We start from the raw sequence: 27,633 nt of genomic DNA on the forward strand, positions 1-27,633 counted from the left end.
AAACAGTGCGCGGTTTGATAAAAATAAGAAGTTTTATTGGGTGAGAAGGGGATGAATTAAGAGGTTTCTTAGAAATAAGGGGTTTGGTTGTTGGGTTTTAGGGGGTTTGGTTGTTGGGCCGAGAGAGAAGGGGCACCTGGAGGAGAGAGAGGGATCAAGATGGAAAAAAGAGCTTGAAAATAGGCCAAAAAACCCCAGATTTTACCAATTTGACCTGATTTGACCAAGCTGACGTGATTTCTAGGAGCTAATTTAGGCCAAAATCCTCTTTTTTGGATGGTTTTGGGGTCAGGCTTGCAAAAAAAAGAAGGATTTTAGCGATTGGATTGAGGGATCCGCCCAGATTCGAAGTTCCACGTGAGCTCGCAGCCTGGAGAGTCCAACCGTGTCGGGGGTTGCGTCAGAAGAACAGTTGGAGCAGGAGGGTGAGGGATGGATCCTGCCCTTCTGCTCCGCTCTGGGGACACCAAACCTGGAGTTTATGTTCAGCTCTGGAGTCCTCAGCTCAAGGAGGACTCGGAGCTGTTGGAGCGAGTCCAGAGGAGGCCACGGAGATGATCCGAGGGCTGGAGAACCTCCCAGCTGAGGAGAGGTTGAGAGTTGGCGTTGTTGAGCCTGGAGGAGAGAAGGTTCTGGGGAGACTTCAGAGGAGCTTCCAGTACTTGAAGGGGCTCCAGGAAAGCCGAGGAGGTGCTCTTGATCAGGGATAGGATGAGGAGAACGGTTCTGAGCTGAAAGGTGGACACTGAGAAGAGATCTTGGGGAGAAATGTTCTCCTCGGAGGGGTGGGGAGGCCCAGGTTGCCCAGAGCAGTGGTGGCTGCCCCATCCCTGGAGGGGTTCCAGGCCAGGTTGGATGGGGCTCGGAGCCCCTGATCCAGTGGGAGGTGTCCCCATGGCAGGGGGTGGAATTGGATGGGCTTTGAGGTCCCTTCCAACCCAAACCACTCCAGGATTCCATGAATCCATCCCATTTCACTTGAACTGGTCACACACAAGGTCACCGTGTTTCTCAAACCATGACTTTTTTGGCCAAACCGCATCCGTTCACCTCAAAATGAGACTATTGGCAAAGCAAAGGGCGACCACTTGACCAACGGTTGCGTTTCTGCTCCGTGAGGATCATTTAAGCCATCACGCGAAGACCAAACAGGTGTTGGAGGTGTTGAAGGCCACGTTGGATGGGGCTTGTGGAGCAACCACATCCATGGGAGGTGTCTCCAGGGCAGGAGGTGGAACTGGATGGGCTTTGAGGTCCCTTCCAACCCAACCCTTCCAGGATTCTACGGTTAACAGGCAACAAAACCGCGAGCCTGAAGGCCCCGGAGCGGCGCGAGTCCACCCAGCACCAAGTGAGATGTTTGAAATATCCTTCTTTTTCCATGGATGCCTTGAAAATAGTCTGGAAAAAAAACCCCCACCACCGGAGTCAGCAATTCCAGGACTTTTCACAAATCCAGCGGTTGAAGTAGGAGCATCTGTCGTCGGCCCAGATGCCACCAGGCCCGATGACGCCGCAGTCCTTCTGGTCCCTGTCTTTGTTCTCCTTCAACATGTTCCAATAGCTGCAGAACGACGGGAAAAAAGGAGAAAAAGGAAAAGAGAAGATGATAAAGAGACAAAACGGAGCCCAACGACGGCAGAGTTTTCTCAGAGAGAGTCTAAATTTGGATTTTGACGGAAGGAAACCTTAAATCTCCATATTTTTGTCCCACCAGCAAAAAATAAACGTTCTAATAATTCCATTTTTCCAACAGGAACCCTTCCATTTCCATAAAATGACCCAAAGTGAAGTTTTGGTGGATCGACTTCATCTTTTTTTCTATTAATTTCCTGATTCTTTTCTACTTTCGGAGATTGTCCGTAGGGAATTTTTACCTAATACTCGTGCGTTCGCCGTTAGTCCAGACCCAGTGGCCTTCCTGAAGCCGATCCGTCACACCCAACCAGTAGGTGCTGCTGCTGTTGATATTGTCCTTCACGAACTCCTGGGAGAAACAAAAAAAAAAGGCAGAATTGGTTAAAACAGCCTCAAAACGCAAATTCTGGTTGAGCACGGAGCATCTCCCAGGCTGGATCCATGGCCAGAGGCAATGGGATGAGGTTCAACCAGGCCAAGTGATGGGTCCTGCTCTTGGGTCATCATCAACGCTCCAGGCCTGGAGAAGAGCGGCGGGAAAGCTGCCTGGTGGGAAGGGACCTGAGGGGGTTGGTCAACAGCAGCTGAACGTGAGGCAGCAGTGGCCCAGGAGACCAAGAAGGCCACCAGGATCGGATCAGCCATGGGGTGGCCAGAAGGTCCAGGGGAGGGATGGTCCCCCTGGGGAGGTCACACCTCGAATCCGGGGTTCAGGTTTGGGTTCCTCACTCCAAGAGGGACAGTGAGGGGCTGGAGAACATCTGGAGAAGGGAATGGAGCTGGGAAGGGGCTGGAGAGCAGGAGAAGGGGCTGAGGGATCTGAGGGGGGTTTGGGCTGGAGAAGAGGAGGCTGAGGGGAGACCTCATGGCTCTGAGCAGCTCCTGAGAGGAGGTTGTGGTGAGGTGGGCGCTGGGCTCTGCTCCCCAGGAACACGCGATGGACGGCAGGAGATGGCCTCAAGGTGCCCCGGGGAGGTTTAAATTGGATATTAGGAATGATTTCTTCATGGAAAGAGTGGAGAAGGGTTGGAAGATGCTGCGCAGGGACGTGGTGGAGTCTCCGTGCCTGGAGGGGTTCAAACACGTGAAGCCGTGGCACTTGGGGACAGCGTTTGGTGGGATGGGGGTGTTGGGTTGGTTGGACTGGATCTTAGAGGGCTTTTCCGACCTCAATGATTCTAACATTCTTCTAACACCTTGAGGCTTCTGGCAGCCGAGGTGAGGTCATCTCCACCATATCTGAGCAACCTTTTTAGGTAAATAGTGAACGATTTGGGTGTTATTGGAGCAAAGCCTTTTCCCGGTGCTCCAGAAAGACGGAGTTTACTCCGGTTTAGCACTTTTTCCTAACACCAGGAATTCATCATCGACTGAACCTGATTTGGCCATCGGTGCTTCTCTTCATCTCCAAATAACCCTGAGCCCCACGGCCAATCCCGGATAATCTGAGCCCCTCCAGGAAAGAGTTTAAAGGTCCTACGTTTGCCGGAGTAGGAGTTCTCCAAGAAAAGGGATATTTTGGGCAGCAAGGAAGCCAAGGAACTGCTTGGTTTCCACTCAGAAGCGACCAACTGACCTGCTCCAGGTCCGAGTTGATGATGACCAAGTGAGCTCCTTGGTCGCTGCAGATCTCCTCGGCGTCCGGCCAGCTCATGGTCTCCGTCGAGAAGAAGTAGCAGCTTTTCTCAAACATCTTCCAGCCGGCCGAGCACTTCTTGTCGCTCAGGATGATAGGGCAGATCTGCGCTGGAAGGAGAAGAAACCCCACCAACCTCGGCAAAAAATCAGGTTTCCTCCACCGGGAAAACCTCCCCGGCTTCGCTGGTGGGGTGGTGGCTCAAAATTGGGGTGAATCACCCACGTTTTCCATCCCTAAGACGACTCCGGTCTTTCTGGGCTTCCCACCGGGTTTCTCTCCTGGTGCCCAAGGAAGAGACCATCCAGTCGGTGGCTTTACCTGTGATGTCCTGCAGTTCCTCGTAGTATTTCTGCATCCTCATCCGCAGTCGCGTCTGCTTCTGTTGGGTCTCCACCAGCTCCTGCCACACTGGGGAGGGCAGTGGGGTGACCCACCACCCCCAACCTCGCGCCCCCCAACTTCTTCTTGTTACCCCGCTTGGGTTGACCCAAATCTTGAGCTCTTTCCCCCCGGGATTTATGACTTTTCCACACGTGGGGATCTCAATCGGGGCGACGAAATCTCGGACATCGCCAACTTCGCTGCGTGGTTTTTCTCTTCGGGTGACGTTTTGTGACGATGTCACTCAATATCATCTCATCAATCGCTCTTTTGGCAGCAGTTAAGGTTTTGGCCCTTTGCGTTTGAGGTTTCCAGGGGCTCCTGGGGGATTTAAACCCTTCCCATATCCTTTAAGGGATAATGAGGTGGATTTTCCCCCCAGGAAGATCCTAAATTGGATAAACCCCGTGATATCCCGTGGGTTAATTTGCTCCCTTTTGGGGCTAATTCCTTCAGGATTGGGTTATGAGCCCAACTGGGTCTGATCCACACCAGTATCCCGGTGTAATTCCCTCTGGCCACCCCAGAGTCAGGTTGAAGCTGGTGTTGCTTCCCAAGGATGCTTCCCAGGAGCTGCTCAAAAAAGGCAATTCCATTTTTTCCTTCATTTACACCAAAAAAGGCACAAACCGAGGCAGAAAGGAGCCAACCCTGGTGTCTCTCAACCATTACGAAGCTCCACCACACGGATGGGAGCCCAAGGACCCACCTTCAGTTTGGGTGTCCGAGCAGTTTGACCTCAAGAGCTTTAATTCCTCCATGATTTCCATCTCTGAAATGAAAACCGGAAGAAGGCAACCGAGCTGAGGGGGCAGTCGCCGCACCGGAAGGACGAGATGACATCCAGAGGGACCAGGATGGGCTGGAGAAGCGGAGCCTCCGGAGGTTCCCCCCAAGGGCAAGGTGATAAAAGCCTAAAATTCCATACCAGGATGGAATTGAACCCAACGATGGCCATGGATGGCCTTGACCTGTGGTCTCCCCATGGATGGACGCTCAAAGCGTGATGGGCACCACCCACGTGTTATTTTTAATAGTGAAAAACGTACTTTTTTTGGGGGTGTTTTAACCAAACCGACTGCTTCCCAACCCAGCAGAGACCCTCCCGGGGCCACCTACGCTTCATTATGGCCATTGTGAAGAGCAGCGCCCACGCGATGAAGCTCAGCGCTACCAGGACGTAGAGGACCACCACCGACGTCGCCCTGCGGCTCCGTCCCGTGCCACCTCCCGACTCCGGGTCACCTGAGTAGAGCGACGTGGATGAAATCAAGGAGGAACCCCCATCTTCCCAGGTCTGGATCCAACCGAAGCCTCCGATATGAGAAAGCGGAGTTGGTCAAAGAGCGACTCACCCTTCCGGGAAGGCTCTGGAGATGTCGGTTTCCCCACAAGGATGTAATCCCCTGTTGGGAGGAAGGAAAGAGGCACCGCGTGATGGTTTCGGGGCATTTGGGAGGGCCAAATGCTGCCCCACGGAGGTCTTCGGTGACGCAGAACGAGAAGGTGGGTTCTACCTGGGCTTCCTTTGCCTTTCTGGCTCTGCAGTTCTTCATCGGTCGCTGGTGGGTTGTGGCCGAGATCCGACTCCGACAGGGATACGTCGTCATAGTCATCCTCAAAGCTGTCAGGAGACGCTACGTGAGAGGGGGAAATGGGTGAGGATTGAGGTTCAAGTGGGGATCCCAGCTGGTATTGATCAGCTCAGTCCTTCAGAATCCACGACGGATGCGATTCCCCTTCCGCTTTGGGAAAGGAGCAGCACCTCTGGCAAAGGTTTTGGACCCTTTTCTCGGTATCCATCGCCTTCACCGCTTTAGAACATCGCTCTGCTCCATCAGAGCTGCGTTCTCCTCGGCTGCAAATCCAAGTGAGTCTCCTGAAGCTTCGTAGAACAGAATCGTGGGATCATTGCGGTTGGAAGAGCCCTCTCAGCTCATCCGGTCCAACCCCCAACCCACCAAACCCCGTCCCCAAGTGCCACAGCTCCATGTGTTTGAACCCCTCCAGGCATGGAGACTCCACCACATCCTTGCGCAGCATCTTCCAACCCTTCTCCACTCATTCCATGAAGAAATCATTCCTAATATCCAATTTAAACCTCCCCCGGTGCACCTCGAGGCCATCTCCTCCCGTCCATCGCGTGTTCCTGGGGAGCAGAGCCCAGCGCCCACCTCACCACAACCTCCTCTCGGGAGCTGCTGAGAGCCATGAGGTCTCCCCTCAGCCTCCTCTTCTCCAGCCCAAACCCCCTCAGATCCCTCAGCCCCTTCCCTTGTTCTCCAGCCCCTTCCCAGCTCCGTTCCCTTCTCCAGATGTTCTCCAGCCCCTCAATGTCCCTCTTGGAGTGTGGAACCCAAACCTGAACCCAGGATTTGAGGTGTGGCCTCCCCAGGGGGACCATCCCTCCCCTGGACCTTCTGGCCACCCCATGGCTGATCCAAGCTGAGATGCTGGTGGCCTTCTTGGCCTCCTGGGCCACTGCTGCCTCACGTTCAGCTGCTGTTGACCAACCCCCTCAGGTCCCTTCCCACCAGGCAGCTTTCCAGCCGCTCTTCTCCAAGCCTGGAGCGTTGATGGGGTGGTTATGCCCCAAGTGCACTTGGCCTTGTTCAACCCCATCCCACTGGCCTTGACCCATGGATCCACCCTGTCCCCATCCCTCTGTAGACCCTTCCTGCCCTCCATCCATGGATCCACCCTGTCCTGATCCCTCTGTAGACCCTTCCTGCCCTCCATCCCATGGATCCACCCTGTCCCGATCCCTCTCCAGACCCTTCCTGCCCTCCATCCATGGATCCACCCTGTCCTGATCCCTCTGTAGACCCTTCCTGCCCTCCACCCATGGATCCACCCTGTCCTGATCCCTCTGTAGACCCTTCTTGCCCTCCATCCCATGGATCCACCCTGTCCTGATCCCTCTGTAGACCCTTCCTGCCCTCCATCCATGGATCCACCCTGTCCTGATCCCTCTGTAGACCCTTCCCACCCTCCATCCATGGATCCACCCTGTCCTGATCCCTCTGTAGACCCTTCCTGCCCTCCATCCCATGGATCCACCCTGTCCTGATCCCTCTGCAGACCCTTCCTGCCCTCCATCCATGGATCCACCCTGTCCCCATCCCTCTGACCTCCAGCACATCAACACCTTCGCCCAACTTGTTGTCCTCTGCAAACTCACCGAGGAAGCTCTCGATTCCTTCCTCCGGATCATGGATTAAGCCCAACCCAACCCCAACGTGGAGCCCTGGGGAAGCCCCCGAGTCTGAAGCTCTCGGTGGTGGGATGGGAATAAATTTCAGCCTACGAAGGTGCAAACGCCGCTCCAAAAGCGAGGACGGAGCAATAAATCCCCACCCAGGGTGGGCTTCAAAGGTATTTCGGGGGTGATTTGATCTCTTTTGGCAGAAGGAACCAAACTGGGAGAGAAACGCCGCGGATATCGAGATGTGTTTGACCACCAGAGCTGAAGATAAAGCCCCAGTTTGGCCTCGGGGAGTGACCTCGGGGAGTTCTGCTTTCCATTGGTGCTACACAAAAAGACTGAGAAGGTGAAAAAGGGACACCTTACCCGGCCTGAAGTCACGCATGGGGGTCATCTTCCCAGCAACGGAGTAAATTCCTGCCAAAACCGAAGGAACACGAAAGAGCGTTGAGGATAATGGGAGGATCCTCAAAACCACCCCTTCGTCATCGCCGGTGAGGAAGATACCGATGCTTTTTTAATGTCCGGTGTGGAGTTTACATCTGGAATTGGGGCTAAAACGAGAGCTTTAGGGGTTCTTGAGGGCAGAAGACCACGCTGAGCATCCCCAAAGACCTTCTGCTCCTCTCCGTGGTGCCCCAGCGGCCAATTTGGATGGTGCCACGTTCGTTCCGTGGTGCCTCCAAACCACCCGCCAACGATGGATTCGCCCCGCATCTACCTGCTTGTCTCACCAACCGCTTGGTGGGCGCCGGTGGGGGTCCCAACCAGTTGCCGTAGGTCTGTTGGGCCATGCTTTGATGGGAAGAGGAGCCGCGCAGGCGCCCGGTGGGGACCTAAAGCCCTCACCGCCTCCAACGCCCCATCTTGGTCAGAAGTTCAGCCCTGAAATTTCAGTTCCCTCTCGGCGCCGGGGCGGTGGTGATATGCAAATGGGTGGTGGAAGGAGGGTGAGACCTCCTCTTCCCTCGGCCAAAAATGTCTTTTCTGAGGACCATTGGATTTGGTGAATTTGGGGAAGAAGCGCTTGTTTTGGGGAGAAGAAAGTGATGCCGAGAGAGTTCTGCCACCAGCAGGAATCTGAGGGCAGGTCCCACGTGGGACTGGGTTTTTAGGGATTGGGGAATCATAGAATAGAAGAATCATGGAATGGGTTGGGTTGGAAGGGACCTCAGAGCCCATCCGGTTCCATCCTGAATCATGGAATGGGTTGGGTTGGAAGGGACCTCAGAGCCCATCCGGTTCCATCCTGAATCATGGAATGGTTTGGGCTGGAAGGGACCTCAAAGCCCATCCGGTTCCATCCTGAATCATGGAATGGGTTGGGTTGGAAGGGCCCTCAAAGCCCATTCAGTTCCGCTCTAAATCATGGGAATGGGTTGGGTTTGACCTCAAAGCCCATCCAGTTCCATCCTGAATCATGGAATGGGTTGGGTTGGAAGGGCCCTCAAAGCCCGTTCAGTTCCGCTCTAAATCATGGGAATGGGTTGGGTTTGACCTCAAAGCCCATCCAGTCCCACCCCTGCCATGGGGACACCTCCCACTGGCTCAGGGGCTCCGAGCCCCATCCAACCTGGCCTTGAACCCCTCCAGGGATGGGGCAGCCACGGCTCCTCTGGGCAACATGGGCTTCCCCACCCTCATGGTGAAGAATTTCTTCCTAACGTCTCCTCTAAATCTTCCCCCTTCCAATTTAAAGCCGTTCCGACTCATCCTATCACTCCATGGCCTTGGAAAGAGCCCCTCCCCAGCTTTCCTGGAGCCCCTTTCCACGCTGAAAACTGTCCTAAAGCCTCCTGGAGCCTTCTCCAGGCTGAAGAACCTCAACTCTCTCACTCTGTCCTCATAGCAGAGGAGCTCCATTGCTCTGATCTTCTCCGTGACCTTCTCTGGACCTGTTCTAACAGCTCCTTCTGAAGTTGGAGCCTCCAGAACTGGACAGAAGGATCCAGGTATGGTCTCCCCAGAGCAGAGTAGGAGACCACCATGGTGTCAAACCCTTGGTGAACCCCCACCTCTTCCAGCGGAGCCGTGCTGGGAGGGGAATCCGTCGGCGCAGCCTTCTGGCCAAACAGGCATCGCGCTTCGGCACCCACGGCTCGGGGATTTGCATACGCGCCCCGAAACCGGGCGCGCACCTCGCCGTCGCAGAGGTCTCTCTTCCCCTTTTTTTGGTGGGTTTTAACCTAAAACCTGGGAAAAAAAATGTGCCCACGGACCCCTCCTCGGCACCGCGTTCTTCTTTCACACATCCTGAGCGCAATCTCAATGGAAGAGCGTTCTTTATTAACGTTCTTTCCTCATTAAGCGGCGAGCGATGCTTGAAGCCTTTGGCATAACCAAAGAATGGCTTTCAAAAAGTCAAGAAATAGCCCCAAAATCTCTAAACCCCCCAAAAAGGGACCTCCTCAAGCGGTTTAACCCCTCCACCACGTGTTGCACCCATCCCCACCAACGTATCCCGTGATTTAGAACCCATGGTTGGACACCTTTTGTCCCCCAGAGCCTCGCGTTTTCACCCTGCGCTTGGGGGTTTTTGCCCGATTTTGGCTGATTTTGGCCCATTTTTAAGCCCCCGCGGAGGTGAGCGGGAGGACAGGGGGCAACCGTTAGAACGTCTGCTCGCAGATCCACGCCTCGTTGCTGGAACAGCCGATGTCGTTCCAGCGGCCGTTGGAGTAGATGATGGCACAGTCCTCACCGTCGTGGCCGGCGTCGTTGGGTTCCCCGTTGTTCCAGGACCTGCGGGAAAGAGGAGACAACAATTTGGGTGGAAAAAAACTGTCCGTCCATACCATTGTAGGGGGTTTTCCCATTTTCTCCCCATTTAATGTGAGAAAAGAGCTCCGCTCCCATCACGGGAGATTCATGGAATCCTGGAATGGTTTGGGTTGGAAGGGACCTCAAAGCCCATCCAGGTCCACCCCAGGACATCTCCCACTGGATCCAGTTGAAATGGGATGGATTCATGGAATCCTGGAATGGGTTGGGCTGGAAGGGACCTCAAAGCCCATCCAGGTCCACCCTCTTCCATGGGTGGGGGCATCTCCCACTGGATCCAGTTGAAATGGGATGGATTCATGGAATCCTGGAATGGTTTGGGTTGGAAGGGATCTCAAAGCCCATCCAGGTCCACCCCAGGACATCTCCCACTGGATCCAGTTGAAATGGGATGGATTCGTGGAATCCTGGAATGGTTTGGGCTGGAAGGGACCTCAAAGCCCATCCAGGTCCACCCCAGGACATCTCCCACTGGATCCAGTTGAAATGGGATGGATTCATGGAATCCTGGAATGGGTTGGGCTGGAAGGGACCTCAAAGCCCATCCAGGTCCACCCCAGGACATCTCCCACTGGATCCAGTTGGAATGGGGTGGATTCATGGAATCCTGGAATGGGTTGGGCTGGAAGGGACCTCAAAGCCCATCCAGGTCCACCCCAGGACATCTCCCACTGGATCAGGTTGAAATGGGATGGATTCATGGAATCCTGGAATGGTTTGGGCTGGAAGGGATCTCAAAGCCCATCCAGGTCCACCCCATGCCATGGGTGGGGGCATCTCCCACTGGATCCGGTTGAAATGGGATGGATTCATGGAATCCTGGAATGGGTTGGGTTGGAAGGGACCTCAAAGCCCATCCAGGTCCACCTCCTTCCATGGGTGGGGATATCTCCCACTGGATCCAGTTGAAATGGGATGGATTCATGGAATCCTGGAATGGTTTGGGCTGGAGGGGATCTCAAAGCCCATCCAGGTCCACCCCCTGCCATGGGTGGGGACATCTCCCACTGGATCCAGTTGAAATGGGATGGATTCATGGAATCCTGGAATGGGTTGGGCTGGAAGGGACCTCAAAGCCCATCCAGGTCCACCCCAGGACATCTCCCACTGGATCCACTTGAAACGGGATGGATTCATGGAATCCTGGAATGGGTTGGGTTGGAAGGGACCTCAAAGCCCATCCAGGTCCACCCCAGGACATCTCCCACTGGATCCAGTTGAAATGGGATGGATTCATGGAATCATGGAATGGTTTGGGCTGGAAGGGACCTCAAAGCCCATCCAGGTCCACCTCCTTCCATGGGTGGGGACATCTCCCACTGGATCCAGTTGAAATGGGATGGATTCATGGAATCCTGGAATGGGTTGGGCTGGAAGGGATCTCAAAGCCCATCCAGTTCCATCCTCTTCCATGGGTGGGGACATCTCCCACTGGACCAGGTTGCTCCAAGCCTCATCCAACCCGGCCTTCAACCCCTCCAGGGATGAAGGCGCTTTAATAGGATGCGGCACAATTATTCCGAATAAAAAGAAGGGCTGAGGGAGAACGGAGCTGATTTTTTGGGGGGCAATTCGCCCTCCAACGAGGCTAAAAACGTACAAGAAAGAGCGAGAACGTCTGTCCACCCACTGCCAGTTGCCTTCACTTTCCGTGTCACTCAGGCCCAGCCAGAAGACTTGGTTGTCCGTGATGTGTCTTGCCAGAAATCCCTACAAATAGAGGGGAAAAGTGAAAAGCGAGACAGCAGTGGCCCAGGAGGCCAAGAAGGCCACCAGGATCGGATCGGATCAGCCATGGGGTGGCCAGAAGGTCCAGGGAAGGGATGGTCCCCCTGGGAAGGCCACACCTCGAATCCTGGGTTCAGGTTTGGGTTCCTCACTCCAAGAGGGACATTGAGGGGCTGGAGAACATCTGGAGAAGGGAACGGAGCTGGGAAGGGTCTGGAGAGCAGGAGAAGGGGCTGAGGGATCTGAGGGGGGTTTGGGCTGGAGAAGAGGAGGCTGAGGGGAGACCTCATGGCTCTGAGCAGCTCCTGAGAGGAGGTTGTGGTGAGGTGGGCGCTGGGCTCTGCTCCCCAGGAACACGCGATGGACGGGAGGAGATGGCCTCAAGGTGCATCAGGGGAGGTTTAAATTGGATATTAGGAATGATTTCTTCATGGAAAGAGTGGAGAAGGGTTGGAAGCGGCTGCGCAAGGATGTGGTGGAGTCTCCATGCCCGGAGGGGTTCAAACACATGGAGCTGTGGCACTTGGGGACAGGGTTTGGTGGGATGGGGGTCGGACTGGATGAGCTGAGAGGGCTCTTCCAATCGCAATGATCCCACGATTCTGTTCTACGAAGCTTCAGGAGACTCACTTGGATTCGCACCTTCCTGAAGGGGAGGCAATGGTGGTCTAAACTGGGGGAGAAATGCTCATTATTGGGCAGTTGGAGTTCTATTTCTGTAATTCATTCCATAACTTCTGGAATTGCCGTATGAGCGCGAGGAGGGATCATCGCGGAGCACCCACACCAAACTCAGGTGAGGACCTTTTGTCCTCTCAGAGTCCCTTGAGGTCACCCAACCCCTGGGTGAGGAGCGTTCTCCTGGGCTTACAAAACGCTTCCATCACATCACATCACAGATGTTTGGAGGGGATGGACTGACGCAATCCAGAACCAAGCGAGAACCTCAACTGGTTGCCTTCTCCCACCTCCACGGGCGGTTTGAGTGCTTCACCTCCACCTTCCCATTTGTGGAATTGGAGCCCAACGTACCTCTAAGCTGACGGAAGGTGGGGAGTTTCTGCTTTTGAGAGGCATTTCTCCACTTACATTTTCCTCCTCGTTGTCGATGATGACCAGGTGGGCTTTGTGGTTGGTGCAATAGTTCCTCGCAGTCAACCAGGGTTTGGCGTCCGTGGAGAAGAAGTAGCAGGACGTGGCGAACTCCTGCCAGCCGGTGGGACAACCGGCGCGGAGGCGCAGCGCCTCGAAACGGGCTACAAGAGAAGAAGGACGCGTTGGCGAGCGAAGGGCGATGCCCACGCGGGGCGTTCCGACCGCTCGTCCTCACCTGAGAGGCCGCGCGTCTCCTCCAACGACGCGTTGAGGAGCGCCAACGCACGGCTCTGCTCCTGCTCCACCTCCGTCAGCTGCCGCAGCACCACCTCCAGCCAGGGCTTCTCTGCAGCTGGGGAGGGCGTAAAAGGTAATTCAGCCACCGCAAAGAGCTAAAATAACCCATTTTGGTCTCCCTTCCCCTTTTCCTTTCCGTCCCCGCTGGGTGTTTTCCCGGTGAGAGTTACCATTCTCTAAAGTTCAGGCAGGAGAACCTCAAAGCCCTTTCTTCTCATGCTTGAGAAAGTCTTTTATCCCTCGATATTACACTGTAATGACATCTCAGACTCATAAAAGTCTTTTATCCCTCTATATTACACTTTAATGACATCTCAGACTCATTAAGATCAGCTTCGTGCTTTGTCCTCAGAATCCCAGCGCGTCCACCCGACGTCGTGTGGATTGGGAATCGCGGAGAAGGACCCAACTTAATGATTGGGCACCAAAATCAGAGGATGGTCTGAGGGCTGGAGAACCTCTGCTCTAAGAACAGGATGGGATTGGGGTTCCTCAGCCTGGAGAAGGCTTCGAGGACATCTTAGAGCAGCTTTCAGTATGGAAAGGGGCTCCAGGAAAAGCTGGGGAGGGCCTTTCTCCAAAGTCATGGAGTGATGGGATGAGGGGGAACGGCTTTAAATAGGAAGAGGGAAGATTTAGAGGAGACATTAAGAAGAAATTCTTCACGCTGAGGGTGGGGTCACCCAGAGCAGTGGTGGCTGCCCCATCCCTGGAGATGCTCAAGACCAGGTTGGATGGGGCTTGGAGCTTCTGATCCGGTGGGAGGTGTCCCCATGGCAGGTGTTGGACCTGGATGGGCTTTAAGGTCCCTTCCAACCCAACCCACCCCATGGTTCTACAGCTCTAGGAAAACCAAGCTCTCACCCAGGACACGAAGGCGATCCGACAACTCCTCCCCACACTCCGCTCTGCACTGCGTCAGATTCCGCCACACGTTCTCCACTTCTCGCGACACTGGGAAGAGGAAAGGCTCTGATTTTGACCCCATCTCAACAGTGCCTGCAGCCGATATTCAGGATTCTGCCCAGTTTTTTTGCCCCCAAACCACCTTTTCCTTGACGTACCCCGCAGAAGTTGGCCCTGAATCACCTGGAGGTCACCAGAGAGTTGTTGACCTATGAGGAGAACAAGAGGAGAAACCTCAAATGAAGCCCCAAAAGTCATTGTCCTGATAGAAAGTGGATTCAGTTTGGGGGTTTTGGCTGGAAAAAAAGCACCCCAGGAAGCATCGAGGGGGAACTTTGTGGTGGGATTGAGGATTCAGCGGCCGCCAAGGAGAAATTTGAGGGCAAGATGTCATACCAAGGCTGTGCTGGACCTCCGAGAGGTTGTACCACGCTGTGGTGTGGCTGCTCTCAGTGTGCATCCGAGCTCGCTTCAGCTCCTCCCACACCGCCGAGACTGGAAGAGAAGAGAGAGCCCTCACCTTTGCTCCAGATTTGACTCCGGAGAGCTCGAAGGCTGCGAAAGTGCCTCCGGTTCGAACTGGGAGCTACATTGGGCTCCATCCATCGGTGTTCTCCACGCTCTCCCTGGGCTGAGGAAGGGCGATGGGAGCGAGGGGCGTGCGGTGGACTCACCCCTCTGGAGATTCACAATGGTGAGAGCCATGAAGAACACGAAGGCGACGGCCAGAAGCACATAGAGCAGAGCGATGGCTCTCTCCGGAGACAAGGGCAGGTGGGACGGGGCTGCTGGAGATGGAATAGAGTCATGGAATGGTTGGGTTGGAAGGGACCTCAAAGCCCATCCAGTTCCACCTCCTGCCCTGGAGACACCTCCCATGGATGTGGTTGCTCCACAAGCCCCATCCAACGTGGCCTTCAACACCTCCAACACCTGTTTGATCTTCGTGTGATGGCTTAAATGATCCTCACGGAGTAGAAACACAACCGTTGGTCAAGTGGTCGCCCTTTGCTTTGCCAATTGAGTCTCATTTTGAGGTGAACGGATGCGGTTTGGCCAAAAAAGTCATGGTTTGAGGAACACGGTGACCTTGTGTGTGACCAGTTCAAGTGAAATGGGATGGATTCATGGAATCCTGGAATGGTTTGGGTTGGAAGGGACCTCAAAGCCCATCCGGTTCCAACCCCTGCCATGGGGACACCTCCCACTGGATCAGGGGCTCCGAGCCCCATCCAACCTGGCCTGGAACCCCTCCAGGGATGGGGCAGCCACCACTGCCCTGGGTGACCTGGGCCAGGGCCTCCCCACCCTCACCATGAACAATTCCTTCCTAATGTCTCCTCTAAATCTTCCTCCTTCCAATTTAAAGCCATTCCTGTTCATCCTGTCACTCCATGACCTTGGAGAAAGCCCCTCCCCAGCTTTCCCGGAGCCCCTTTCCGCACTGGAAGCTGCTCTGAGGTGTCCTCAAAGCCTTCTCTTCTCCAGGCTGAACAACCCCAACCCTCCCAGCTTGGCCTCATAGCAGAGGTTCTCCAGCCCTCCCATCATCCTCGTGGCCTCCTCTGAACCCGTTCCAACAGCTCCATCTCCTTCTTGCATTGGGGATTCCAGAACTGGACATGAGGTTCCAGGTTTGGTCCCACCAGAGCGGAGCAGAGGGGCAGGATCCGTCCCTCCCTGCTGGCCACGCTTCCTCTGATGCAGCCCAGGACCTTCTGGGTGGTTTTTTGGAGCTGTGATCACACGTTGTCAGCTCATGTTGGGGTTCTCCTCCACCACCACCCCAAGTCCTTTTCTTAAAGGAGACCATAAAAGGAGAATTCCTCCCAAACCAACTTCTGGAGTGGCTCCACCACTTCGTTCTCCACACTCCGACCTCTCTTTCCCAGATTACGACCCAACCAGGTGTCCAAATTCGGGTATAAATCCTGCGATAAAGCAGTTTAAAGCGATAAAACCCTCTGCTTTCCCACCTCGGAATCTCCAAAGCCTCTCCCTTTACCTCCTTTAGGTGCTTTCTTCTGCTCTTTCTTCTCCAACTCCATCCCTTCGGCGAAATCGCATTTCTCATAGGTGCCGAAGGCATCTTCGCATTGCGACATCTCCGATCTCCTCTCGTCTTCGGTTATCGCTCCAATTTATGGGGCGGTGAAGTGCCGTCACCTCCTCCCGGGGAGGGGGGAAGGAAATGCTTCGAAAGCACCAATCTGCGCACTCAGGAGTTTTGGAGCCCCTTCGCCGCGTGCCGCAACCCTTTCCCCTCTTGGTTTAGAGAAGAATTGGTTCCAAACCACACTCTGCTCACCTCCAAGGAGGCTCAAAGCAGGTTTTGGAGCCTCCATACCACAACGGCCACGGTGGACACCGACATTCAGCTCTCCTTTTGAATTTTGTGGGCATTTGGGAGCCTTTTGGTGATAAATCTTTGCGGTTTTTAACGCAAGGAACGGAGCGTTGAGAAAGATCTTCATTTTGAGGGACACATTTCCTTCATTCCTGCTCCAGAAAAGACTTTCTTTTCAGCTCCAGAACATCTTCGGGGCTTCGAGTGGGGCACTCCCCGGGGTTGGCGCTGGTGGGAAGCGAAAGTCGGAATGGATGAATAAGTTTGCGTTTCCCACCGGGCGGGCGATGGTGGGAAACGAAAGTCCCAACTCAAGAAGAACTTCACCGTTGACCAATTGCAGCTGAACGGCACCCCGGGAAGAGCAAACGCAGCTGAAAGCTGCACGGCCCTCACCGCGGTTCCCTCGCTCGCAGGAGGAGAGCCTTCCTCTTTCCTCCATTTCCCCTTTTGCGATCCCAAATTTAGGGGAAGTTGAGGCCGAACTTCTCCCTCCAAGGTGGCCGCTCATACCCTTCGGGGTCCAACCCTTCCCAAGGGACAACAGAGCCCTTGGGGACAGAGGGACTCTCAGTGTCCCCATCCCTGGGAACAGAGGGACTCTTCTTGTCCCCATCCCTGGGGACAGAGGGACTCTTGGTGTCCCCATCCCTGAGGACAGAGGGACTCTCAGTGTCCCCATCCCTGGGGACAGAGGGACTCTTGGTGTCCCCTTCCCTGGGGACAGAGGGACTCTCGGCGTCCCCATATCCCCCTCCCTGGGGACAGAGGGACTCTCAGTGTCCCCATCCCTGGGGACAGAGGGACTCTTGGTGTCCCCATCCCTGGGGACAGAGGGACTCTCGGTGTCCCCTTCTCTGGGGACAGAGGGACTCTTGGTGTCCCCAAATCCCCATCCCTGGGGACAGAGGGACTCTCGGTGTCCCCTTCCCTGGGGACAGAGGGACTCTCGGCGTCCCCATATCCCCCTCCCTGGGGACAGAGGGACTCTCAGTGTCCCCATCCCTGGGGACAGAGGGACTCTTGGTGTCCCCTTCCCTGGGGACAGAGGAACTCTCGGCGTCCCCATATCCCCCTCCCTGGGGACAGAGGGACTCTCGGTGTCCCCATATCCCCCTCCCTGGGGACAGAGGGACTCTCAGTGTCCCCATCCCTGGGGACAGAGGGACTCTCGGTGTCCCCATCCCTGGGAACAGAGGGACTCTCGGTGTCCCCAAATCCCCATCCCTGGGGACAGAGGGACTCTCGGTGTCCCCATATCCTCCTCCCTGGGGACAGAGGGACTCTCGGTGTCCCCAAATCCCCATCCCTGGGGACAGAGGGACTCTCAGTGTCCCCATCCCTGGGGACAGAGGGACTCTCGGTGTCCCCAAATCCCCATCCCTGGGGACAGAGGGACTCTCGGTGTCCCCATATCCCCCTCTTTGGGGACAGAGGGACTCTCAGTGTCCCCATATCCCCCTCCCAGGGGACAGAGGGACTTTCAGCGTCCCCATATCCCCCTCTCTGGGGACAGAGGGACTCTCGGTGTCCCCATATCCCCATCCCTGGGGACAGAGGGACTCTCAGTGTCCCCATCCCTGGGGACAGAGGGACTCTCGGTGTCCCCAAATCCCCATCCCTGGGGACAGAGGGACTCTCGGTGTCCCCATCCCTGGGAACAGAGGGACTCTCGGTGTCCCCAAATCCCCATCCCTGGGGACAGAGGGACTCTCGGTGTCCCCATATCCTCCTCCCTGGGGACAGAGGGACTCTCGGTGTCCCCAAATCCCCATCCCTGGGGACAGAGGGACTCTCAGTGTCCCCATCCCTGGGGACAGAGGGACTCTCGGTGTCCCCAAATCCCCATCCCTGGGGACAGAGGGACTCTTGGTGTCCCCTTCCCTGGGGACAGAGGGACTCTCGGCGTCCCCATATCCCCCTCCCTGGGGACAGAGGGACTCTCGGTGTCCCCATATCCCCCTCCCTGGGGACAGAGGGACTCTCGGTGTCCCCATATCCTCCTCCCTGGGGACAGAGGGACTCTCAGCGTCCCCATATCCCCCTCCCTGGGGACAGAGGGACTCTCGGTGTCCCCATATCCTCCCCCCTGGGGACAGAGGGACTCTCAGTGTCCCCATATCCCCCTCTTTGGGGACAGAGGGACTCTCAGTGTCCCCATATCCCCCTCCCTGGGGACAGAGGGACTCTCGGTGTCCCCATATCCTCCTCCCTGGGGACAGAGGGACTCTCGGTGTCCCCATATCCTCCTCCCTGGGGACAGAGGGACTCTCGGTGTCCCCATATCCTCCTCTTTGGGGACAGAGGGACTCTCAGCGTCCCCATATCCCCATCCCTGGGGACAGAGGGACTCTCAGTGTCCCCATATCCCCCTCTTTGGGGACAGAGGGACTCTCAGCGTCCCCATATCCCCATCCCTGGGGGCAGAGGGACTCTTGGTGCCCCCAAATCCCCCTCTTTGGGGACAGAGGGACTCTCAGCATCCCCATACCCCCCTCCCCGGGGACATCCCCTCACTCTTGTCCTTGGAGGCACCCCCAAGGCCCCCCCCAGCCCCTGTCCCTGGGGAACTGTGGGTCCCAGTGTCCCCCACCCGGCACCTCTGGGGACCCCCACTGCCCCAAGTCCCGGATCTCTGAGTCACGAGGGACCCCTGTCACCCCCATTTCTGGGGACCTGAGGTCCCCATTGACCCCATCCCTGGGATCCCAGGAGGTCCCTTTGTCTCCATCTCTGGACCTCTATGGGATGGGGGACCTCGGTCACCCCACAATCCTCATCGCTGAGAAGTGGAGACCCCAACACTCGGGTCATTGTAGAATGGGGTTCCTCCCACCATCAATCCCTCCACCACCAGGTAACGAGGACCCCCCAACCCCCCCTGCCCTAGGGGTTGGGGTTCCTCATCCTGGGTGTCCCCACACAGGTGCCCAAAGAGGCCACAGAGAGGGGACACTGCCCTAAATACCCCACCACAGAGCTGCCATCAACGCCTCAACACCCCATGGGTGGAGGGGGCTGCCCACCATCTTCCACCAAGCAATAAGAGCCCCCGATCTCCTCGGGGAGGTGGGACCATCCACCTGCAACCCCTTCAGCTGAGAAGATGCCTTCAGCTGCTCAGATTCAAAGCAATTCTGCAGATGACCCCAAACTGAGAGGTGCAGATGTCACACCAGAAGGATGGGATGACATCCAGAGGGACCTGGACAGGCTGGAGAAGTGGGACCCCATGAACCTCCTGAGGTTCAACAAGGCCAAGGCCGAGGTCCTCCACTTGGGTTGGGGCAATCCTTGGGTTCAATCCAGGATGGGGGATGATATGGTTGGGAGAAGCCCTGAGGAGAAGGACTGGGGGAGGAGAACCCCAACATGAGCTGACAACGTGTGATCACAGCTCAAAAAACCACCCAGAAGGTCCTGGGCTGCATCAGAGGAAGCGTGGCCAGCAGGGAGGGACGGATCCTGCCCCTCTGCTCCGCTCTGGTGGGACCAAACCTGGAACCTCATGTCCAGTTCTGGAATCCCCAATGCAAGAAGGGGATGGAACTGTTGGAACGGGTTCAGAGGAGGCCACGAGGATGATGGGAGGGCTGGAGAACCTCTGCTATGAGGCCAAGCTGGGAGGGTTGGGGTTGTTCAGCCTGGAGAAGAGAAGGCTTTGAGGACACCTTCCAGTGCGGAAAGGGGCTCCAGGAAAGCTGGGGAGGGGCTTTCTCCAAGGTCATGGAGTGACAGGATGAACAGGAATGGCTTTAAATTGGAAGGAGGAAGATTTAGAGAAGACATTAGGAAGGAATTGTTCATGGTGAGGGTGGGGAGGCCCTGGCCCAGGTCACCCAGGGCAGTGGTGGCTGCCCCATCCCTGGAGGGGTTCCAGGCCAGGTTGGATGGGGTTTGGAGCCCCTGATCCAGTGGGAGGTGTCCCTGCCCATGGCAAGGGGATGAGCTTTGAGGTCCCTTCCAACCCCTTCCATTCCAGGATTCCATGAATCCATCCCATTACAACCACATCCAGTGGGAGGTGTCTCTCCAGATGGCAGAGGATGGAACTGGATGGGCTCTGAGGTCCCTTCCAGCCCAACCCATTCCATGATTTGAGGTGGAACTGAATGGGCTCTGAGGTCCCTTCCAGGCCAAACCATTCCATGATTCCAGGTGGAACTGAATGGGATTTGAGGTCCCTTCCAGCCCAAACCATTCCATGATTCCAGGTGGAACTGAATGGGATTTGAGGTCCCTTCCAGCCCAAACCATTCCATGATTCCAGGTGGAACTGAATGGGATTTGAGGTCTCTTCCAACCCAAACCATTCCATGATTGAGGTGGAACTGATGGGCTCTGAGGTCCCTTCCAGCCCAAACCATTCCATGGTTCCAGGTGGAACTGGATGGGCTCTGAGGTCCCTTCCAGCCCAACCCATTCCATGATTTGAGGTGGAACTGATGGGCTCTGAGGTCCCTTCCAACCCAAACCATTCCATGATTCCAGGTGGAACTGATGGGCTCTGGGGTCCCTTCCAGCCCAACCCATTCCATGATTTGAGGTGGAACTGATGGGCTCTGAGGTCCCTTCCAGCCCAAACCATTCCATGATTCCCGGTGGAACTGATGGGCTCTGAGGTCCCTTCCAGCCCACTCCAGTTATGATGGTGAGAGGCGGGGCTTGTTGTCCTCTCCTGTCAGCCAGGTGCCACTGCAAGCGGATCTGTTATCCCATTGGCCGCTCTCCCTGTCAATCACCCCCACGCTCCGCTGCCATTGGCCGCTCTGCCCGCTCTGCCCGCCCCCCGCAGGCGGAAGCCTCTCCTTGTCTTCTATTGGTGGATCTCCTTGTCGATCAAGCCCATCGTTTCCTCTGATTGGTTGAAATCACGGAGTAGGCGGGGCTTATGGCTCCCCACCCTTCATTCTCGGGCAGAGCGCAGCGATTGGCTGAGTGGCGGTGAGGGGGCGGGACTAAGCGCGGAGGCCTCGAGCTGATTGGGCACGGGGCGGGGCCACCTGTCAGTCAGCGGCAGTCGGGGCGGCGGCGGCGGCGGCGCCCGCGTCCCCCCATGGCAGCGGCGGGGCCCGCGCCTCCCGTTCGGCTCCGGGAGGGGGGGGTGCGGCACCGGGCCCCCCCGCGCAGCCTCACGGCGGCCACCGGGACAGCAACCGGCAGGTATGAGGGAGGGGGCTCGGGGACCCTCCCTAGGAATGGCGGGGGCTCCTGCCCTGGGAATGGGGGGGAATGGGGGGGGGGGGGGGGCTCTTTCCCTATGAGGGGGAGGAACGAGGGGGGGTCCTTCCCTATGAATGGGGGGGGGCTCCTGCCCTATGAATGGGGGGGAATGGGGGGGGTGCTCCTGCCCTATGAATGTGGGGGGGCTCCTGCGCTATGAATGGGGGGGAATTGGGGGGGGAATGACTCCTTCCCCATGAGGGGAGGGGAATGGGGAGGGGAATGGGGGGAATGGGGAGGGGTCTTTCCCTATGAATGGGGGGAATGTAGGGGCTCCTTCCCTTTGAATGGGGGGGGGGGGGCTCCTTCCCTGTGAATGGGGGGGAATGGAGGGGGGGGCTCCTTCCATATGAGGGGGGGAGAATGGGGACGACGATTCCTTCCCTATGAATGAAGGGGAATGGGGGGGGGGGGGCTTCCCTATGAAGGGAGGAAATGGGGAGGGGGCTCCTTCCCTATGAATGAGGGGAATGGGGGGAGGACTCCTTCGCTATGAGGGGGGAGAATGGGGAGGGGGCTCCTTCCCTATGAGTGGGGGGGAATGGGGAGGGCTTCTTCCCTATGAATGAGGGGAATGGGGGGGGACTCCTTCACTATGAGTGGGGGGGAATGGGGGGGGGTCCTTCTCTATGAATGGGGAGGGCTCCTTCCCTATGAATGGGGGGGAATGGGGGGGCGCTCCCTATGACTGGGGGGCTGGAGTGGGCCTCCTTTTCTATGATGGGGGGGGTTGCTCCTTATGGGGGGGGGGAATGGGGGGGTGCTGCTTATGACTGAGGGGAATGGGGGGCAGGGGGCTCCTTCCCTATGGATGAGGGCTGGGGGGGGTGCTCTTTCCATCTGAATGGGGGCTGCAGTGGGTGATCCTTATGAATGGGGGGGCTGTTGGGGGGCTCCCTCCCTAGGAATGGGGGGCTGGCAGTGGGGCTCCTTATGAATTGGGTGGCATGAGTGGGAATGGGGGGGGCTGATTTTGAATGGGGGCTGGGGGGGGAGCTCCTTCCCTCTGAAGGGGGGGTAGGAATGGAGGGGGGGGGCTCCTTATGAATGGGGGGCTGATGTGGGCCTCCTTATGAATTAGGGGGGCTCCCTATGAATGAGGGGCTGGGGGAGGCTCTTTCCCTATGAATGAGGGGGGCTCCCTATAGAGGGGGGGGCCTCCTTCCTTAGGAATGGAGGCAGGGGCTCCTTGTGAGTGATGGGGGAATTTGGGGGGACAAAGCCCAACGCCCCCCATGCTATGAGGAAGGGGTGATAGTAAGGGCATCATTTGGGGTAAAACCCCCCCCTGCCATTTTAGAGGGGGTAATGGGGGTTCCTCCCCAAATGGGGGGGGGGTAATTAGTGCTCCCCCTGTTTCTGTGGGTGCCCCTTGGGGTGAGGGGGCGCGGCACTGGGATAATCTCCTCCTTCGATATGGGGGCAACTGGGGGATCCCCCCCAAGACTATAGGGTAACTGGGAATTGCCCCCCCACCAGATTATAGCGTAATGAGGGTCCCCATTATAGGGGGTAAATTCCCCCCCCGCCATCCCTCTGCGGGGGTAATTGGGGGAAGCCACAAGGGTGCCCCCCCCCCATACTGGGTCATTTGGGCTATACTGGGGGGGCGGGGGGGGCAGCAGCATTGGGGGTGCTTTCACACTATAGAGGGGGGTCCCTCTCCCCCTATTCCCCCCCCCCTTTTAGCCCCCCCCTCCCCATTGCTGCACCCCTGTGTGCAAAGAGGGTGTTGCCCCTGCTTTCTTTTTCCCTTAAAATCATCAGATTTTGGTTAAAATCCAAAAGGGGGGGGGGGGGGGAAGAGCTGCAGGAGGGAACTGCCCCCCCCCATCTCAGCTGCGCCCCCCAAATGTCATTTATTTTGGGGGGGGGGTGGGAATTATCACCTCCTGGAACCACATCTTTGTGCTGGCCAGGACATGCCTTTGCTTTTGGGTTCAAACCCCGCGATTTTAGCTCTTTCAGGACAATTCCCATCAAATTGCAGGGGGTTTTTCCCCCCAAATTCCTCTTCCTTTTCATTTTTTTTCCCTTTTTTCTGCTGGTTTTCCGGCAATCGAGCTTTACCGGCGGCGTTTAATACCTGCTGCCACCGGCAGCGCGGATAAGGGAAATAAAACCCACCCTGTTTTGGTGAAAAAACCCCAAACTCTCCCTTTTTTAGGCTTATTTTGAGCAATTTAGGGCTGAGAAAACCCTGAAAACTCACCACTTGTGTGGCATTTGGGGGATTTTTTCCCCCAAAAGCCCCATTTGGAAATACAGTTTTGTTGCCGGCATCGGGGGAGAGTGATTTCCTCGCTCCGTTTCGGTGTTGAATTCAATTCCCATCGGCTTTTTTGGGTGGGTTTGGGTCGTTTTAAAACCTGGTGGTGGTTTTTGGGGGGGTTTAGGTTCAAATTTCATCTCTTCGTCCTCGCCTTCATCAAAACCTGCGGGTTTTAAGGCCATTTTTAGCCGTTTTCTACCTCTTTTCCGGTCGCTGGGAAAAGTGGAAAACATCCCGCTGAAATATCGGCGGTTGAATCCGTTTTATTTTGCCTTTTCCACCTCTTTTTGCGTGTTAAGAATTGGGATTTCCGGCAAATTGGCTGATTTTGGGTGGTTGGTGATGGAAAGAGGGGTCGCTGCCAAAAAATTCCTGGGGTTCAATCCCTGCTTTGAGGAACCTCATCGAGGAGGTGAAAAAGGTCCAGGGAAAAAGTGGAAACCGTTCAGAAACGCAGTAAAATTTGGGCCAAAAAAGGCTGAAAACGGCACTGAGAAAGCGGCGTTGGAAATGCTGTGAAAATGGGGTGGAAAAGGTGCGAAATGACACTGAGATGCTTCAAAAATTGGGGGGGGAAAGGCGTAAAATGGGGGGGGGGGAAGACATAAATCGCGGGGGAAGGCGTAAAATGAGGGGGAAAAGGCGTAAATCGGGGAGGAAGAGGAGTAAAATGTGGGGGGAAAGATGTGAAATGGGGCGGAAAAGGGGTAAAATGGAGAAAAGGGGCGAAAAGAAGGAGGGAGAGGGATAGAACGGGGCAGAAAGGGCGTAAAATGGGGCAGAAGGGGTGTAAGATGAGGTGGGAAAGGCAGAAAATGGGGCAGGAAAACAGGGAATGAGGTAAAATGAGGAGGGAGAAGGATAGAACGGGGCAGAAAGGGCACAAAATGAGGTGAAAAAGGTGAAAAATGAGGCAGAAAACCAGAAACGGAGTAAAACGAGGAGGAAGAAACACAGAATAGGGCAGAAAGGGTATAAAATGGGGCGGAAGAGGCATAAAATGGGGTGGAAAAGGCATAAAAACAGGGAGGAAAGGGCAGAAAAGAGGTGGAATGGGGTGGAAAAGGAGGGAAATGGGGCAGAAGGGGCGGAAGGGGCACAAAATGGGGCAGAAGAGGCACAAAATGGGGCAGAAGAGGCACAAAATGAGGCAGAAGAGGCACAAAACGGGGCAGAAAGTGTATATATTTAGGTGGAAAGGGCATAAAATAGGGCGGAAAGGTGTAAAACAGTGGAAAAGGCATAAATCGGGGGAAGATGGGGTGGTAAAAAGAGATGGAGAAGGCACAAACCATCGCAAAACCGGTACAAACCCCCACAGAAGAGCTACAAAAATGGGTCAAAATAACCCCAGATTGGCAGATTTGAAGTGCAGGGGGGGCAAAACGTGGACATTTTGCTCGCCGGTGCCCCCGGCGTTGCGCCTTCGTGCTGGAATTGGGCCTTTTTCACGGCGATTTGGTTGAGCAGTGGTGTTTGAGGGGGAAATGAAGCGGATTTGACGAGGGGTTTTGTGACCTAAACCATAAAAAAGCTAATTTTTATGATTCCTCCATCACAAATAGGCTGAAATCAGGAGCTGTTGAGCCCCTTTTGGGCCAATTCCCTCCCCTTGGCTGCCATAGTGGCCTTTCCAGAACCATTTCTACTCTTTTTTTCCCCTCTTTTTCCTCAGCACCTTTGACAACCGCCCCATATTTTTATTTTCCTTCCAAATTCCAGCGTTTTTCAGCAAATTTTGCCACCCGTGGCCTCGCGATGAGCACAAGAACCCTGCAACGATGACAACCGCCACCTCCTTCCCCACCGAAACACTGGAAAACCACCATTTCACCCCAAAAACCCATTGGAAAAAACCTACAACTTGGATTTTCCCATTCCCACCTGGTTTTACTGCGTCCAATCCCCAACGTGACCCTTTTCCAACCTCATTTTTGGGTTGGAAATCAAAAATCACGCGGTTTTGCCCACCCCACGCTCGTCCGTGTGGGGTTGTTGCTTTTATTCCCCCGGTGGGAATGCATCTTTCCGTCAAAAAAAGCCATTTCAAGCCCTTCTTGTGCCCCGTTGACCCCGGTTTAATCAATAACTTAGGATTTTGCGGCGAAGCCACTGGCAGCGCTCGTTATTTTTGCCATTAAATCGGTATTTTTGGTGAAATCAGCCCAATTTCTCGAGGAAATATTAATTAAATCAAAGAAATTAATAGCTTTCCTGAAGACGACGGCGCTGCCGGACGACCCCCATCCCAGAACGGGCAGAAATGGGCAGAATTAAATATAATTAAGGCTTTTTCATCTCCCTCCCTTGGTATAAAATTCCCTGCTTAATGAGCGAATTCCATTAACAATTGACCCGGTTCTTCCTGCTCTGTTAGATTTTGCTGCTTTGGGGAAAACCGAAGAGCATGGAATTTTCCCCCGTTCCTTCGTTGCTCTTCTCTGATCTCGTTTTGCTGCATCGGCTTTGTTTTTTCCCCCCAAAAAAAAACTGGGCTGGAAACCTGGATTTTTATTGTTAAAAGCTCTTTGATTTATAGTTTAATCCGCGCAAATTAAGCCCCAAATCGGGATAATCGCGCGTTCTCGACGCATCCTTCAGGTACTGCTGCTTTTTCTCTCTTTCCTCTGCTTTCTTCATCCGCGGCAGCAGCAATTTTTCACCAAAATGAGCATTTTTCAGCCCAAAATAAGGCTTGAGGTGCCTGGAGGGCTCCCAGTCCCTGATGATCCTCCAGCAAATCCCTACCGGAGATGCCCCATTAAGGCCTTTTTTTTTGCAGCACCCCTCAACTCCCCCTTTTCCACCCCATTTCTGCCAGGCCCTGCAATCCCAAACCAGGATTTCTTCCTCCTTTAGGGAAGCATTTATCCCCAAAAAACCACCGAAATGGGCAAACTGGGCAACTTCAACCCCTGAAGCGAATCCGCAGCGAGGATGGTGTCCTGTAAATCCTCTCTTCCTGCATTTCCTTCCTGAAATGAGGGCTAATTTGAGGTTAATTCCAGTTTTTTAGGCTATTTTGATTCACCTAATTCCAAGCGAAGGTGGGATGATGCGTTTAGACGCGTTTTGGTGGGAAAAACTGGGTTTAAATTGAGTTTTTTGGGGGAATTAAGTGGATATCGCCACGGGATGTGAATCGAGTGATGCTCGCGTCCTGATTCCCATCAGATCAACCCAAACAGGGAGGTTTTAAAGGGAATCGAAGCACACAGTGAGGAGGAGAAGATGGGCATGACATCCAGCTCGCACTTGGTCTTCCAGGTGAGACCCCAGAATCCTTACGGAGTCGCTGTGTTGCCGTCCCCACCGCGATGGCGTCACCGGCCGTCAGCCCGGATTCCTCGTCCCATGAAGCCCTCTCATCAGTCAACTCTGCGCCGGCGTGTTCGCCCACCTCCGACTCGGAGAACCTCAGCCCGGATGAGCTGGAGCTGCTGGCGAAGCTGGAGGAGCAGAACCGGTGAGCGAGCACCGGCCGAGGTCTTTTGGCCTTTTTTTCCCCTTTTTTAATTGGAGATGTTCCCTTAAACTCAAAGGTGAAGGACAACGCTGAGCTGCTCTCCCAATGGATTGCGCTGGCTGGGATGAAAATGCTCCGGTTTAGGATTTATCATAGAATGGTTGGGTTGGAAGGACCTCAAAGCCCATCCAGTTCCACCTCCTGCCCTGGAGACACCTCCCATGGATGTGGTTGCTTCAAGCCCCATCCAACGTGGCCTTCAACACCTCCAACACCTGTTTTATCTTCACGTGATGGCTTAAATGATCCTCACGGAGTAGAAATGCAACCGTTGGTCAAGTGGTCGCCCTTTGCTTTGCCAATAGTCTCATTTTGAGGTGAACGGATGCAGTTTGGCCAAAAAAGTCATGGTTTGAGAAACACGGTGACCTTGTGTGTGACCAGTTCAAGTGAAATGGAATGGATTCATGGAATCCTGGAATGGTTTGGGTTGGAAGGGACCTCAAAGTCCATCCAGTTCCAACCCCTTCCATGGGCAGGGACACCTCCCACTGGATCAGGGGCTCCGAGCCCCATCCAACCTGACCTTGAACCCCTCCAGGGATGGGGCAGCCACCACTGCCCTGGGTGACCTGGGCCAGGGCCTCCCCACCCT

The 27,633-nt window shown here is 55.4% G+C and overlaps 3 protein-coding genes across 13 annotated transcripts in view; 1 reads left to right on the forward strand and 2 right to left on the reverse strand.

The window, feature by feature from the left end:
* Window positions 1-98: 98 nt before the first annotated feature.
* LOC104063125 (C-type lectin domain family 17, member A) lies at window positions 99-7,776 on the reverse strand. Its single transcript, XM_009565278.2, has 10 exons — window positions 7,585-7,776; window positions 7,230-7,280; window positions 5,176-5,295; window positions 5,014-5,064; window positions 4,778-4,903; window positions 4,368-4,430; window positions 3,596-3,685; window positions 3,215-3,384; window positions 1,878-1,987; window positions 99-1,564 (listed from the first exon to the last, which is right to left on the reverse strand). Exons 1-10 carry the CDS (start codon window positions 7,655-7,657, stop codon window positions 1,429-1,431), a joined length of 990 nt encoding a protein of 329 aa, XP_009563573.2. The 5' UTR covers window positions 7,658-7,776; the 3' UTR covers window positions 99-1,428.
* A 1,372-nt stretch (window positions 7,777-9,148) lies between these two features.
* Window positions 9,149-16,198, reverse strand: LOC104063126 (asialoglycoprotein receptor 1-like). 2 transcript variants are annotated; one of them, XM_009565279.2, is made up of 9 exons: window positions 15,676-16,198; window positions 14,345-14,455; window positions 14,067-14,165; window positions 13,829-13,879; window positions 13,629-13,718; window positions 12,703-12,819; window positions 12,462-12,628; window positions 11,245-11,354; window positions 9,149-9,605 (listed from the first exon to the last, which is right to left on the reverse strand). In XM_009565279.2, the coding sequence occupies exons 1-9, from the start codon at window positions 15,773-15,775 to the stop codon at window positions 9,473-9,475; spliced, it is 978 nt and encodes a 325-aa protein (XP_009563574.2). In that variant the 5' UTR covers window positions 15,776-16,198; the 3' UTR covers window positions 9,149-9,472. The 2 variants fall into 2 exon arrangements, with proteins under 2 accessions (XP_009563574.2, XP_053907880.1); XM_054051905.1 differs by having other exon boundaries at window positions 9,150-9,605; window positions 14,345-14,458; window positions 15,676-16,193.
* A 4,834-nt stretch (window positions 16,199-21,032) lies between these two features.
* Window positions 21,033-27,633, forward strand: part of EVI5L (ecotropic viral integration site 5 like) — a 28,325-nt gene continuing 21,724 nt past the window's right edge. For 8 of the 10 annotated variants that reach the window (XM_054051890.1, XM_054051891.1, XM_054051897.1 and 5 more), the window contains exons 1-2: window positions 21,033-21,180; window positions 26,780-26,978. In XM_054051890.1, coding sequence (XP_053907865.1) covers window positions 26,830-26,978 — 149 coding nt within the window. In that variant the 5' untranslated portion in view covers window positions 21,033-21,180; window positions 26,780-26,829. Of the gene's footprint in view, window positions 21,181-24,026; window positions 24,048-26,417; window positions 26,510-26,779; window positions 26,979-27,633 lie in introns of those variants that run through there. The other 2 variants (XM_054051894.1, XM_054051892.1) reach the window with 2 other exon arrangements.

This window comes from Cuculus canorus, chromosome 30, assembly GCF_017976375.1.
Source record: "Cuculus canorus isolate bCucCan1 chromosome 30, bCucCan1.pri, whole genome shotgun sequence".
In the NCBI taxonomy this organism is placed as follows: Eukaryota; Metazoa; Chordata; class Aves; order Cuculiformes; family Cuculidae; genus Cuculus; species Cuculus canorus.

What these genes read in the sequence shown, in the direction of transcription:
- LOC104063125 (XM_009565278.2), bottom strand. Translation starts at nt 7,657, where the DNA reads ATGGCCCAACAGACCTACGGCAACTGGTTGGGACCCCCACCGGCGCCC. An exon ending in GCGGTTGGTGAGACAAGCAG is followed by an intron (nt 7,281 to 7,584) that starts GTAGATGCGGGG and finishes CGGTTTTGGCAG; the next exon opens with GAATTTACTCCGTTGCTGGG. An exon ending in CACAATGGCCATAATGAAGC is followed by an intron (nt 4,431 to 4,777) that starts GTAGGTGGCCCC and finishes TTTTCATTTCAG; the next exon opens with AGATGGAAATCATGGAGGAA.
- LOC104063126 (XM_054051905.1), bottom strand. Translation starts at nt 15,775, where the DNA reads ATGTCGCAATGCGAAGATGCCTTCGGCACCTATGAGAAATGCGATTTC. An exon ending in GGAGGTCCAGCACAGCCTTG is followed by an intron (nt 13,880 to 14,066) that starts GTATGACATCTT and finishes TTCTCCTCATAG; the next exon opens with GTCAACAACTCTCTGGTGAC. An exon ending in TCAGGGCCAACTTCTGCGGG is followed by an intron (nt 13,719 to 13,828) that starts GTACGTCAAGGA and finishes TCCTCTTCCCAG; the next exon opens with TGTCGCGAGAAGTGGAGAAC.